The sequence below is a fragment of the Oenanthe melanoleuca genome, chromosome 7 (assembly GCF_029582105.1).
Source record: "Oenanthe melanoleuca isolate GR-GAL-2019-014 chromosome 7, OMel1.0, whole genome shotgun sequence".
In the NCBI taxonomy this organism is placed as follows: domain Eukaryota; kingdom Metazoa; phylum Chordata; class Aves; order Passeriformes; family Muscicapidae; genus Oenanthe; species Oenanthe melanoleuca.
The window spans coordinates 24202832-24218513 of NC_079341.1; the positions used below are offsets into that span (position 1 = coordinate 24202832).

A 15682-nucleotide genomic window follows, 5' to 3' on the forward strand; every position below is an offset into this window, starting at 1 on the left:
GGCAGCACACAGCCAAGGCATGTCTTACACCTTTTTAGATCCCTTGCTTGGGTCAACAAAAAGGGTGCAGTTGCAGGTGCCTTGGCTTCCTCATCAGAGATCTCCCATTCTGCAGAAAATACCATGAAGATACTCCACTAATCTGAAGTGACAGATTTCACTGTCATCATACTGTGGAGTTTGGAAGCATGAAGAGCCATATGGAAAAAGATACCTATCAGTACATTGGTTTAATAAAAACAAATGTGAAAAATGCAATAGCCTTTCCCATCTAGAATACTTAATTATAAATCCCTGTTCCTCTGGCTGGGGGGCAAACTTGATGTCAAGTGAGAGCCCAAAAATAGCAGCTGGCTCAGGTGTCTGCCCAGATATCATTTGAAAGTCAGCATGCCTAGAAGTGCATATTTGTGTGCTGCCAAACACCTGGCACAGGACTTTGTCAGGTCTGCTTTCCATTGTTTATAATTTTTTTTGCTGCTCTGAGAAATTAGTAGCTTCTCCTGCACTCAAGATTTAGTCTAGGGAAAACAAATCAAAGCAAAATCCTAGAACTGTCTCTTCTTCAAGAGGATGCTTCAGCTATTCTGGAGAGTTCCTACCTGAGCAGCATGATTTATCTAAAAGGAGCTAAAATGATTTTCTGGTTTTCCACTCTGCAGCACCCATTTTATTTCATGCTGAGGCAAATAAATGCATCTACTGCTGTCTTGCTCTTTCCACTATAATGTATAGCAGGTTAAAGTCACAGTTCAGATCTCAGCAGGTTTCAGATTCGAATGTTCGTTATATATCAGGGGGTCAGTGTTCTAGCAGGAAAACACAAAAGCAGTCCTCAAGAGGCATGAAATTTCTTATGTTTAGAAACTCTACATAAAGGTCAGGGGTTTTGTAGCTTTTATAAAGCCAACCTCCAGTTTAATACTACCAAAGTAAAATTTTCTCATGGATTAAAAACCTAAGCAACTGAGTCTCCAAACCAACAAACAGTAGGCAGTTTTGTGGAGGTAACTTGTAAGCATATTCTGTTATTATCATGATATTAAGAGAAAGAAGTAGCTTTCTGAGCTACCAAGGTAACTATGCATTATTTCCAACATCTTTCTCCCACAAGGGTTTTCCAAAATCTAATAAAAGTGTACGCTTCCTTAACTTCTTTCTTGTGGGTTTTAATTGGCTTTTCCCCCTCAACCTGGCATAAATTTTTATAGAATGTGTAATTTGTAATACTGTTGAGACTTCTCCTTCTCTGTCTAAGATGTTTGAAACGTGTCTGCTTGTTCAAAATCATCGGGGGGGATGTGTGGGGAAATGGAGATAAACACTCACAGCATAACTTAGGTCTCATTTCCTGAGGAGACTCAGCTGAAATATTATAAAACTGCATTTAGCCTTCACCTTGCATTGGTTTGTACTATCTAATGGTGCAGTGCCCTGCAGTCTGACTGCAACCCTAGTGTCTGCCAGCATAACACCCTGCTCTGCTTGAGCAGGGGAAGATGGAATGTGGATTATGAAAAGAGCCAAGCACCAGTAAAAACAGATGTTCATGATGCTCTTGTGCAAACCTCGTCAAAAGAGCATCTGATAACCAAACATTACAGACAGATTAACATGCACAGCCAGGCTATTCAATACAAATCACATTCATCAGCTAATATTTACATAAACCTCTTCCTGAAGAAATCCCCTTACAACTATAAATTTTGAAAGTGAATAATGACCCCAGGGATACAAAGGGTCCAAGCAAATAATCACACTGTCTAGAAATCAAGCAACCAAAAAAGCCTAACACTTACAGTGACAAATAATTTGTGATTTTTATTTTTTTTTTTATGTTTTAAGACTCCTTACCATTCCTTTCTACCCATTTTAAGTGAATGTTTCACAGGGCTAATTCAGAGAGTGTTTCAAACACAGCAGCCTATGACAGCAAGACATTTCTTGTCTACTTCCATTAGTCATAATTTCTGAACTATCTGAAGTTACAAATCTTATTTTCAGCTAAAGGACAGCAGATTCCATCAGTGACTGTTCTAGAAGGGAGACTGAGTAGAATTTTTACGTGTATGTTCAGTATTTCAAACTGTGCTTCCAACAACACTCATCTGGCATTTCAGTCCCCTAAAATGCATTTGGAAGTTCACCAACTAGCTCTTGGTGGCTGGAGTGTCTCTGAAAGAAATATTAATATGAAAGAGAATGATAGAAGATTGTGAAGTGGCCTTCCCAAATTCATGCAGCATTAAAAAGGTCAGAACCCAAGGAAAGCTTTGAATTTTTGTGCTGTGACTCAAACTTCCAATGGAGACTGAACCAAAACTTATAGAAGCCAAACAGCTCTTCCTACTGACCTTAAAAAGCTTGAGAGCCAATGTAAAAGAAAGTTAAGGCACATTATACTGTTTCATAAGAAAAATATGAGAGTGTTTAGTAGTACATACTTCTCGTTTAGCTGTATCTGAATTTTGCTCTATATGCCTCAATTTTTCTGCTCCAATATACACCTATGAAACAAGCTCGTGGAGCCTTTACTCATGCAATGCTCCAGCTGAATCTAAACTTCTAAGAAAATAAAATTACTGGATTTAGCATTCAGCAAAAAAGATTTTTTTGAAGACTACCCATCTGAGCAATTGCTTCAGCCAGATGTCTTTGGTTAAAAAAAAGAAATTTGAGGTGAAATCAGAAATCCAAATTCTAGTTCCGTTTTCATTCTTATCAGATTACACTGAAGCCATTCAAACTTCCTGAACTGCAAAGCAGGAAAGACTTAAGCCTTCTTGCCTTACTTCCTATCCCCAGCTCTTCACACAGACACTGCTATACATGTTAAAATCATTACCATTCTTCTCTATCTGCGTCACAGTTGCAAAAATATCTCATATCCAGACAACTTTCTTCCAATCCACATGCACACTGTTGAATGCCCGGAAGAGATCCTCCCCAGTAAAGGTGCTTTTCATTGGCACGGCCAACCCACCAAGCAAATGGCATTCCATCTGGATGAAAGGGAAAAAGAGGGGGGGAAAAGAGAAAAAGAGAGAGAAAGAGAACTTGATAAGCAAACTGGATTCTCCCAAAAGTGCAAAAGAGAATGGAGGTGGACATGTTAGACAATACTCAAAGAAAAGATGCAAACTGCAAAGTAACAAACCACAAACTTTGCCCCAAGTTCCATTTTGTGGGATACATGTTGAGAAAGCACCAGTTGTGCTGTAATCCCACCTGGTTTGAGACACAGCTGTTTCACCTTAGGGCTCATGTGCCACTCACGCACAGGAACCTTGGCACCTTTCAGCTGCAAAGATCTTGGAATGGTGAAGCCAACACCACTGTCTGCACCACCTGTGTCCAGTGGTTTGTGTGTGACCCTGGGGGTAGATCTGATCACTGAAGGAGACTGAAAACAGTTCTCCTGCCACAACTCACACTGCACAGATCATACTGTACCACACAGTATTGGACAAGGATCTCTTCCAGTGTCAACTGGTTTTGCAGGAGCCCCTAGCCCTTGATCTGGATTTCTTACCAGTCAGATATAAAAACCAAAAATCTATAGAAATAACACACTAACTGATCTACTATGAACTTAACATAGTAACTCCCAAAACTAAGACTAAAATTTCTATCGGTTTCTCAGGGAGCACGATTAAGAATTTTAATGTATTCTCCATTGGTGGAATTTGCAAATGTAAAGCTTGATAAGATATTCAAACAGGTAGGACATAAGTGGGAAAAAAATATTTCCCTACTTGAGAATTAATTTATCTCCATGAAGCTATTTTCTATCTCCAGGAGTTTTAATATCTATGTATTTATATAAACCAAGACAGTTTTTTTGTTCACATTTCAGAATCCGTTATGCATCAAGCATTAAGTATTAACAGTCAGATAGAGTAAGCAGAATCTGATGTAATGAAATTCACAGATGAACATTTTCTAAGACTGATTTTGTCTTCCAGCTCAGGTAACTTTTGCATTGACTCTTTAATCCTTAAATCAAGAAAAGTAATCAGTTATACATACAGGTAGATGGCAAAATTTAACAAAACTGACATATCAAGACTTTTTGATCAAAGGAGCTTGGAAAAATAAACTGTATGGCTAATGAAGAAAGATGCATCAATTTATTCTTCTGCTTTACTAACATTATTAGTAGGGAGTATTTCTCATTATACAAGGCAAGAAAATCTAAATTATGAAATGCAATCAAGGTTAACTGTAGAATGTAAGGGACTAATTAAAATGAGTTTTAGAGTTGCTTGGCAAAATTAATTCATGTTTATTTTTCTTCTAAGCTTAGACTGCTGAACTGTAAATTCATGAAAAAAGGAAAATAAAAATAGGAAGAGCAACTGCACTCTCATGATACCAACAATTAAGACATGACGAATTTGACCAATACCCAGAGGTACTCATTAGAAAAACACAATCCAAGTACATCTAAGGATTCATCTTACAAAAATGTACACAGTCATTTTAGGCCTCATACTATTGTCAACACATTTATATTTTCTTTTCTTTTCAGCTGATTTTCTTGCAGAACTTGATTGCTGCAGCCAGTAAAAGAGTTCTATACTATATTATTGGGAAATTACTCAGTAAAGCTTGGAATAGTAATGTTAATTGAATAAAAGGGTGATTTGTCTAGGAGTAGAAATAGATATTATACAGAAGTGCTTAATCTAATTTTAAAAGTGCCCATTCTGGAAAAAAAATATTTAGATAAAGATAAATTCTTCAGGCCAACAGCAAATAATGGCGTTCATTAATCAAATACAATCTGTGTCAGTTTCCTTTGGTGGAAGTCATTATATACTTAAACATAACAGTGAAATAAGCAATCCTTTGCATTTATTAAGAATAAGTAATTTTCTGACATCTTTTTCAGATCTGTTGTTATTTGTTTTATTGAGCAATACCAAGCAAACACATGCATATTCAGATTTCTGGTATAGACTGGGGAAGTGGTAGAAGCACCACAGTTTGAGTCATTTACAACTAAAATACAGAGCTAAAAACCACGGCAGGCAACATTATAAGAAGCAATCTCAAATCGTCAAGGGAACAGGCTATAAAAAAACAGTGTCTTTTCCAAAATTCTATTTATTAGGCAGAGTTCTGCCACCTTTACTCAAGAAGAGTTGATTATTTTCACTAACTAGTCCCCTAGAAATCAATTGTAGTATTAATGAAAATTATGCCCTGATTCTTCAAAATTCTTTTCCACATGCTTAGTCTTTAACATATGAGAAATCAGAGCTTTTCAGAAAAGCTCTTCCAAATCTATGGTAATTCATCAACACCTGCAGAGTTTAGGAATTCTGAAACTTATATTGTATGTCATATACTGTAATGTTGAAGTAAAGCAGTACTTCACAAACCATGCCAATCAATCTGAGCTCTTTCCAGAAAGTTTACACCATTATTCCTTGGCAGAGCTGGAGGATGACTTGCACCGAGATTGAATTTGGACAGCATGTGTTGATTAAAATTTTTTCTTTTAAATCTAGATTTGTTGCAGAATCTTCACTTCTCTAATAATGGTGCTACAATTTTTTCAAAGCATTATCAATTCTCCACCACCTCAAAATTAATTGGATTCCCTTCTGTGGTGAAGCCACAGACCAAATCAATGATATTAAGAAAGGATTTAAAATTACCCCATCTCCTTATGGTAACATAAGTCAGTATAGTCCCACTTTAATATTTCTAAGCTAAAAAGTTCATTAATAAAAAGTGCTAATTCTTCATGATGTTCTTACACTGTTCCTAGCAACCCATTATTTAGTAAAAAAGGTTGTCAAAAGCCTACTGCACAGTTAAAAATATTATTTTCCATACATTTCTTATATTTATAATGGAAAAAAAATCCTCTGTTAGAATTTTTTTTAATGTTGTGTTTGAACTCCATGCTATGGCTTTGAAGGAGAATATATGTGAAGAAAATATCCCAACCAAGCAAAATAAACAAGTCCCAAGTGAATGAATTCACCAATGGTAGAACAGTGACCAGTTTCTTTCTAGTGATTTCCTTCTGCACTGCTTAAGCTGCCCTAGGAAAGTTTCAATTTTGATAACAAAATCTTCAAAAAAGGCAATTTTTTGGTTGCATTTCCTGCGGAGGACAGGATGATGGTATTGTTATTGTCTGGAAGCCTCTAGAAACAGCTGTGATATTTACACCACTGATTTTTTACCATAATTTAATCTAGCATTATATAAATATAACCTAAGCATAATATAATGATATGAATAATATAATGATAATAAGATATCATTAATTATAAAATAATATTAAAGAACTGAGCAGGCAGACTAAATTTTGTATCAAACCAAGTACTCCTTTATGCTGTCAGGCACAGACTGTAGAAGGTACAGCTGGCACAGATCTTCTGAAAGGAAAGAAAAAGGGGAATCATCTTCTGTGGATTCTCTATTCAACAGCTGGGTGTGTGCACCCAAAGAGCCAAGTAAGACTCTGGAAACGCTGACATACAACACTGCAATACATGGACAAGAACTGAGCCTGTGTCCATCCAGCGAGGCAGGGAGAGTCAGGCTCCTCTCCACTGTCAGCTCTCCAGCAGATTTCCCATGTCTGCTCCACCAGAGCACTTACCCAGCTGTTCATTGGTAGCTCCCTGCATGGAACCTGCCTCAGCAGCAGCAAGGCTGGCACTGACCTTGTTCTTCACCAGCACAGAGGTGTACGACACGTGGAACTGGTCTCCAGTGATCCTTAGGAGATGCAGATTGAGATCAAATTCATCTGCACTGCATGTCTGTCTCTTCTAGGGACAAGAATGGCTGAGTATATATTTGGTGTCCTTCTACCAGCTTAAAAGAAACTCTGAAATCTCCCTCTCCTCTCATTTTCTGTATTAGGAGGCACTGACATTTGTAGCAATACAAGCTGTTTTCAAAGGATTAACTTGGGTCATGTTTTAAATGCCATTTTTTCAAAAAATATTTGCATAGGCACTCAGAAACTAAAGGAGTGGCAGAAGCAGCATATTCCAACAGCATTTATACACATTATACACATATCACTGTGTGTATAAATTTCAAGCAACTTCCGTGGACTCAGTTTGCCTTTATACAGGCAGAGTCTTAGTACTGATTTTTATGTTTATATAGTGTGAGTTAAAACAAAGTCATGCATTTTTAGAAGTATTATATTTAAAAGATTTGTCAAGATTTGTCTCCATGATTTGTCAGTTTGTTCTTGCTATGGCAACAAACAAAAAATCTAATTATGGAAACACAGCAAGATAAATTGGATCCTGTGTTAAATTCCTGTGCTATATAAATCTAAAGTCTGACATAGCACTTCCCCCTAAGACAGTCAAGGTTTCTGGGGTACCCAAGTTATTGAAACAGATCAGTGAAAGGTCTTTTTCACCACCACTACAGGCCCATTTATTTGCATTTGTGTTGTTTTAAAACACTGAAAGCATATTGTATTCAAACAACATAGTCTTGGCAATCTTCATGTTTATTTTTTCCTCCAAATTTAAATCAAGTTAAACAGAACTGAATTTGTAAAATTTTACATCTATAAATTTTACTGATGAAAATGTAAATTAATTTACATCTATGCTGTTTTCTCTTAAAAGGAAAGATTCACATATCAAGAGATAGTGAAAATTAGGAAAATAGTGATTGTAGAATTGCACAGAGAATTCAAGGCAAATTATATGGCCAAAACCATAACTTATCTGTTTGCAGTAACCACCTCAGCAATATCAAATCCTGCAAATGGCTCACCTGATACACTGAACAATATGTGAAACAAGCAGTTAACAGATTTTTTTCATACTTATGTAGGTATATATACACACACCTATGAGGAAATTTTAACCTGAGTAGCTGATTTCAGAGGCCATGTCAAAGTACAAATGATCATCTCAGATAATAATTTTTTAAAGGCTCTTGAATAAATGGAGAAAGCAGTGAGAAGGGAAAACTGACTCAATATTTTTGCATGGGTTTGCTTGCCCATATAATTTTTTGTTTTCCATCATAATATTTCTACAGCCTTTTATATTGGAATTTTTAATATTAGATTGACATAAAACCAAATTCTTCCTGTTTGGCCTTTGAACTGGGAAAAAATAGTATTTTCATAAATCAAATCAGAAGAATTCAAAATAATTCTGAACAAAAACAAAAGGGACAAATTGGAGAAATATTCCATACTTAGTTGAAAACTCATAACGAATACCTTCCTAGAGTCAGTTTATTCAGTGAAAAAGTTTGTGGTATTAATGACTCAGAATATGTATTGGTTTAAATAACAACTCCAACGACTGGGAAAATAAACAGGGTGAGTTCAGGCTGCACTAACCACAATGTGCTGCCCATTATTTGAGGACGCTGAGACTGAAGAGTGAAAATGCTGCTCTTTGGTTTACAGCCCTCGCTGAGGGTCTTGTGGCTCTGCCCCAGCCATGTGGAAACTACACCCACCCCCAGAGATGTCAGGATCTCTGCACCTCACTAACAACCCTGCTTTAAAATCAAGATCAGGTTACCTTGGGGAAAAAAATATGTGAAATGGACCAGGAAAAAATGAGAATCCCCAAGAGAATCCACCAAGTCACCCAGCTGATTTTGTACCATGGGGACACACTTCTGTCATAGCCATAATGACTATCTAATGCTTCCTTCCCTTACTTAAAACCTTTCCCATGGCAATAGTACCATTTTCATAGTCCTTTTTCTCTCTTAAAACTATAATCCACGGATCACTGCCCTAATTTTCAGAGGTGACAAACATGTTTGTGCTGGAAATCACATGTGGTCAAACACCACATCAAGACAGTCACTTTTTGTACTGTGTGCCAACTGTGCCAGCAACATTACTAAGAATCTCACTGAATTTGATAAAAATTTCTGGTCAGGTTCTGTCATCATTCAAATCAGCTAAACAAAAGTGAAGTAGCCCTGCTAATGCCAGTGGAACTACCCAATGGGCAAGATCAAAGTTTGCTCCTCATTCTAAAATTATTTTGTTAAGTGTGGTTAGGAAAAGGGAGGCAAAGGCAGTACTTTGCTGATATTTTGTTTCTTGTTATTATACAGCTTTGCTGCCAAGGTGCACTGTTTTCACAGAGACCCAAGCTGAAATAATTGCTTTAAAAAAAAAAAAAACAAAGAATAAAAACACATAGTAGCATTTGTCTGCTTCTCTTAAGCAGAGAAACTGCTCTCCCTCTCCAGCAGCTGTTATCACAGTGTGCTCTGCTCTTCTGGAGTCTTTGAGATACGCTCATAGATGAGAATGGGCAGAAAGAAGGTAAATAAACATGGACCTTTGCTTCTTGTACATTTAACAAGAGCCTAATGAGCCGAACTGCTGAGCTGCACTGACAGAGTTAATGCCACTGCACACTTGGAGTGCCTCAGCAAAAGCAAAATCATCATCAAGCCTTTGAGAGACAGATTTGAGAATGAGCATAAGGATTTCAAACCCAAACATTTTTATGTGCTGAGGAACATTAAATCTTCATCCAAACTAAAATTTTGTGCCTCATGAATGTCCCAGCTGAAGGCTTAAGAAGGCTGAAAACATTATAATATTTGCATTCTCCTCTGCCAACCCAGGCTGGGTTTTTTCTCAATAAATTTCTGGCCAAGTGACAAATTCCCTGAAAGATGCAAGTGGGACTCCAGCCAACAACAGAACCTGAGTGAATAGCTGAAGGCATACAGGTTGGGAAGGACAAGAAACAAAAAACAAACAACCCAAAGAAGATTACAGCTTTTAGGGACAAATGACAAAACAGGAAATGGCAGCTTTGAATCCTCAGCAGTTTTGCTGAAGATAAACTGAATATCCTACTCTGCTGAAACAAAAAAAAATATCTCATTTCCTTTATTTTCTGCTTTCCAGTTCACCTTCACTTCAAAACTGTCTCTCTTGCTTTCAAGTCCTTTTCTTTTTCCTCATTCCCCTTTTCCTATTTTCTCTGTTTAGTCTAAATCCTACAGGTAAATTCAGATAAACAAGCCTGACACTGCCATAACAGATAAGCCTATGACATTGATGCATGTCCTGCCACATCCTTATTCTATACTGGGACCAGAAACCCATCAATGCTCTGGATTCAATTGCAAGTGAATAATGACCATGGATAAGCCACAGTGGGCTCCATTGCAACCCTGCCTGAGCCAGAGGAGCAGCTCCTGCTCAGCAGATGTCTGGATTTTTTTCCCTATGTCACAGGTATAGCCAGTATGAATAATGGAAATAAAATGAACCCATCATTTCTTTCCCTCACACTGCTCAACCAGCTCTTCCATGTTCATCCTCACCCTCATTGCCAGTATTCTCTCACCCATCTCCACTGGAATGCCACCTCGTGAGGTGCTCAATTCAGCTCCCAGGAAATGGTCTTTCATTCTTAATCAGTTCTTCTGCAGAAGCATAAAAATGGTTAGTGACAATAAATAGTAGCGAGTGCTGAATTAGCAGATTAATAAAGAGAATGTAAACCAGATTATGTAATTCCAGTTCTCGTGAAAAGGCTATGGGACACTCAATGATCATGTGTGATTTTGGGGTTTTCTGCACCTGCAGCAAACCTGAAACACTCCCCAGTGGTTCTCTAGGGCCTAAGGAAGACAACAGGAGTGACATTTGCAGCCCCCCTGTCACCAGACAGTAACACAGCCCACTCTCTCTGTGTCCTACCGGAGATCATCCACATTATCTTATGAGATAACTGGTTGAGGTGCCCACACGGAATGGAGGAAAGCATGGAAGAGATGAGTGAGTTTATAAGTTTAGACACATCATATGCTCTTCAGAGCTTTCTTTTTAAAGCATTTTATAATGGATGTGAAAGGGCCACAGGGAAAAGAGAGAGCACTGAACTAATGCAGCTTATAAAATACTGCAAGGTGAGAGTAGTAGTTTATCACAGCAGTTTTTGTTCTTAAATGCTATTTAAGTTTTCATAGATGAAAGCACTTTCAGAGGCTAGAAATAAGATTGCAGAGGACAGAGAGGAATAATTGAAGCATCAATGACTATGAATGGTGCATCAAACCATAAACAATTAATTTCACCACAAGAAAACTTAGTATTTAACTATTTTTCATGGAAGTGCTGAAGTGAGAAAACTTTTACAAAGCAGTAAAACTACAGTATAAGCAACCGTCCCAGGAAACTTTGTACCTCATTAATTTACTATTATTTTCCGGAATAATAATGGACAGATTCAGCAACCAGCATAGAAGCATCCAGCTCCAGTGAAATCAGGGTAGCTCTGCTGATTTGCACTCACTGAGCATCAGGCTGTTCACAGAAGACAGAACAGCTGAGGCTGGAGAGGATCTCTGGAGAGAGTTTAGTCCAGCCTCCTGCTTCTAACTGCTCTGAAACAGACTCAGGATATAAGAATTCCTTAGGAAACTCTGGCTGTTACTGGGTCAGGCAAAAGCACCATGTGCAAGTATGCAGCAAGTGATAGACAGGCCTGAAGGACCTATTTTTAAAGGGGGTAAAAACAAAATTAGTTATATATTTCATCAATTTACTCTTGAGTTATCCATTATGACAGCTCAAACCCTTGAGACTGGGCAGGATGAAGTGTAGGGACTACACTCCACCTAGTGCAAGAGTGGAGTCCCAGCTCTGCACAGCTCCCTGGCTCAGGTGCTCTCACCTGCCTGCCAGCCCAAACCTTTCACCAAGAAAGCCCAAAAATCCCCAGGCTACAGCCTGGCCCAACAGTGGTCTGAAAGTCAGGGTACAATTCAGAGCAGGTTCTCTTTTATGAAAACAAGGCAGCTGGAGTAAAGTTGAGTTGAACAAGGATTAATTCAATTCTTGCTAGAAATCATGGACAGTTGGCTGGATTACAGCCACGATAGATAAACTAGAAAAAGAAAATAGATAAAATGGGGACATTTGGGACATTTAATAGGACACTGGATGAGTTACAGAAAAACATGCTGTGGAAAGCAATATTTGCTTGGTCCTTTGGGAGAAACTACATACACTAATAACAGTTCTTCCCCACTCCTTTATCTTGAACAGTGTCTGAGTAAAAATGGAATTACCTTACTCAACAGAACTGTTTCCTGTATATGCAGTTTTAACTACCAGCATTAATAATTAGAAAAGTTCCTTATTATTACTTTTTTTACCCTTGCTCACATTGAACTAATACAGTCACTAGTGGCTCAAATGGACTGTCTTCAGATTTGACAACCCTCCACAAAAGACAGATTAATTTTGTTCCCATTGCACTTGCAATGGCAGCTTCTAGGGATAATAAAATCTAGATTCAGGTATAGAGAATCTTTATTAGCACTATTGATTTATGAAGCAATGAGAACACACCTTGTCCTTCAGCTCCCAGGTTAACACAGCAGAGCTGACAGTTAGAGAATAACATCTATTTACATGGGGTGAATCCCACCAGAAAGTCATTAGGACAATGTCATTTCCACAGTGTGCCTTTTTGGAATGCAACCACTGCCTGGTTCCTCTAAGTGACTGATAATAACTACTGAATTTCATGGCTCAGATTGATCTCAAAGAAATCAGAAAGTATCATCAGTAAATATGCTGAATATCTGAACTGGAGTAAAAATAGAAAAAAAACCCACTCTTAATAGAACATAAATTAGAAGAGATGATAACATATTGCTAATCACTTTAAAGCTGCAATCCCTAATTAAATAAATTAGAGGATTTTCTTAAAACTGGAAGTAGCACTCTCAGATATTATTAGGATGGTGTTTCTGTTTTGAAAAGGCACTTTTGGAAAATGGGATCACATCTTAAGTTCTTCATCTCAAGTGTCCTGTAATATTACTTGGGTAAATGAGCATCTTGGGTAAGAGGGAAGTCCAGTATCTCTCCCCATGCAGTTGTAGATAAAAAAGCCCTAAGTTTGGAAGTTTTGTTTCTTTTGCTTTGGTTTCAGATTTTTGTTTGGTTTTTGTTTGGTTATGTTTGTTTTTGATGGAAAAAAAAAAGCTGTAAAGCCCCTGGGAAGAGCATGCAATATATCCATTGCCTATGTCCAATATATCCAATGCCTACAAGACAGGCATTCTAAACAACAACAAAATGACACCAACACTCAGAAGAGAATAATACAAGCACATTTCTGAGCCTAACACCAATAATGAGACAGCAAGGCAGCTTGGACAGCATATAAACCCCATTCTGAACCTCTCTTCTGACCCTTTTGTCACATCCCTACTGAATTGAAATCTCATGGGGCCAGCTGAACTGAATTGCTTATTTTTTGCTCTCAAAGTGTGTTAGTTGGCAAAAGACAACTCTGAGTTGTGCTTCCTATAATCAAAAAGTCCAACACAGCAGTGCTGAAAGTCTGTTTTTAAGCAGTATAAAAAAACCACCAACAAAAAACCAACTAACCAACCAACCAACCACAAAAAGTGAACAAAAAACCTCCCAATAACTTGTTGAACTGCATTCCAGTATCTCTGAGAGGCATTACTGCAACTCATTAAACTTCTTTATAGTCTGATGTGTTACAACACATTACAGAGCAATGGTAAATAAATAACTGCTGATTTGACAGTGCTTTCAACTGCAGAGCAGTTCTGCTTTCCTCAATGTTACAATTAATGTCAGCAGTTAATGCCTTAAGTGGTGGAATTGGGAACTCAGCTACGATAAACACATGCAGTCAGATTCCAACTTAAGGATATACCCAAACTGCAGCATGGCGTTAGTTCAGCTGTCCCTGTCTCAGGCTGCAATTACAGTTCTGTTGGTCAGAGCAGCAGGGGCACCATTTGTCATCCTAAGGAAGGCTGGAGTGCTGTGAAATTGGGCACTTTGGAAAAATGCAGCTGTAGCAGAACATATGTATAGGCAAGACCATGAAATGAACTGGCTCCAAGCCAGCACGTAAAGAGAAAAACAAGAGAATGTAAATGAAAAGAAAATCATAAAACACTGTACTCAGAAGATGCTTCTATTGATATATCCTGACCAGCCTTAAAGGTCAGGATGACAACAATCTGTCTTCTCTGTGGGACTGCTTAATCAATTTGCAGCATTTTTTTCTTCACCCTGTTAGCAACAGGTTTATGTCTTTCAAATAGATCTTCTAATAGATCTCGCTGCTTAATTGGTCTCAGGCTCCTGTGTATCTCTCTACACAGCTATAACAAACATGGGTGTGCATTTACATTCCTGCACAGACTGTAGAGGACAGAATATGAACTGTTCAGCTCTGCTCTGTAGCTCTACTGTAACTAACAGAGATTATTATGCAGCTGAAGACAGTTTTCTGCTCCTGGAGCAGAAGAAAGAACTGAGCTGTACTTTAGCACTGAATACTGGAATGGGCAGAGGCTGCAGAATGACAACCATGCAACCTTGAGAAGCCCTGGCCCTTTCTCTCTTTCCCACAGCTGAACAGGCCTATGTGTCTTCTGTCTTTAATGGTGAGAGAAAGAACCAGCACTGGAGCCATTCTATCCACAAGTGTCACAAAGTGAGAACCAAGAACTCTACATCCAAAATTACTTTCTACCACAGGCCTTTCACACCAGCTGATGAGACAAACCCTTCTCTGGGCTGCATCAATTCCATGAATCAAAGTCTCTAAGATAGCCACATCCATCACCATCTTTCCTTCCAGCAGTAAGGCTCCTGAATTGAGTGAACCTTCCTCTAGCCAAGTATGATTTACTACAACTCCTGTCAACTACTGGCTTGAAGAGATGTAGGCATCTCTATCAGGTTTTGGGTGGAAACAACACAAATGAGGCAGGTGAATTTTTCTCTTAGACTGATGCAGGATTTTGACCAGGTATACATGAATACATCACAGTTCTCCAAAGACTATATGCAAGAAGGGATCAGTCATTTCCATTTAACTGCCTACATCATTTGCCTGCTTTCTTTTCAAATATGGAGCCCTAGGGGGACAGGCATCAGGGGAAATGAAGCAATAAACAAGATCAGATGCAAGCCTCATATGTAAAATATAAATCTCCAAGGGGCAAACTTCTTTTAAAAATATATGAGAGCCCCTCCCTCCAACCTCTTCTCTCTACAGATATGCTTCATGCATATGTACACCTCCAAAATGGAAGTTTTTCTATGCAGATTTATGTCAGGAAATTAATGAATACAAGTTACACATTTATGGCTGTAACACACTTTAAGGATTTTCTCCCATCTGAAGAACAGAACAAATGCAAATATTACCCTGATGCATGCTTCATTACAAACAGACTGCAGAAACAATCAGCAATAAGCCGTCTCCTGCAAAGGGATGACTTCCCTCCCCTAATCTCAGTGCTATTTTTCTTCCCTCTGTCAAACAGCATTTAGCAATGTTGATGTTGTGCTGTGTGTTTTCTTCCACTCACAGGCAACTGGCCAAGGCAAGGTGCATTTACCCAGAGGTTTAGCTAAGACATATCTATATGATGCTGTAAATTCAGAGATGCAGAAAACTGAGGAGTATAAAGGAAGCGACCCCTAGCACAGGAAGAAATAAATTTTTCTGAATTTAGGTTTCTTTTCCACATTGTGAGTAAAAATTTTAACCATAAAGCTTTGCTTTTAAATGGAGTGTATAAATGACTCCCAAACAGCTGTCCTACTTAACACTGCTATCTAAACATCTGTTGACATTCCTGCATGCAAATAAGAACATCAGCTTGCAAG

At 38.2% G+C, this 15682-nt stretch overlaps 1 protein-coding gene across 1 annotated transcript in view; it reads right to left on the reverse strand.

The window, feature by feature from the left end:
* CNTNAP5 (contactin associated protein family member 5) overlaps window positions 1-15682 on the reverse strand; it is a 263702-nt gene that overhangs the window by 48990 nt on the left and 199030 nt on the right. The window contains exon 14 of the mRNA XM_056496452.1: window positions 2846-3002. Within this exon, the coding sequence (XP_056352427.1) occupies window positions 2846-3002 (157 nt within the window). The remainder of the gene's footprint in view (window positions 1-2845; window positions 3003-15682) is intronic.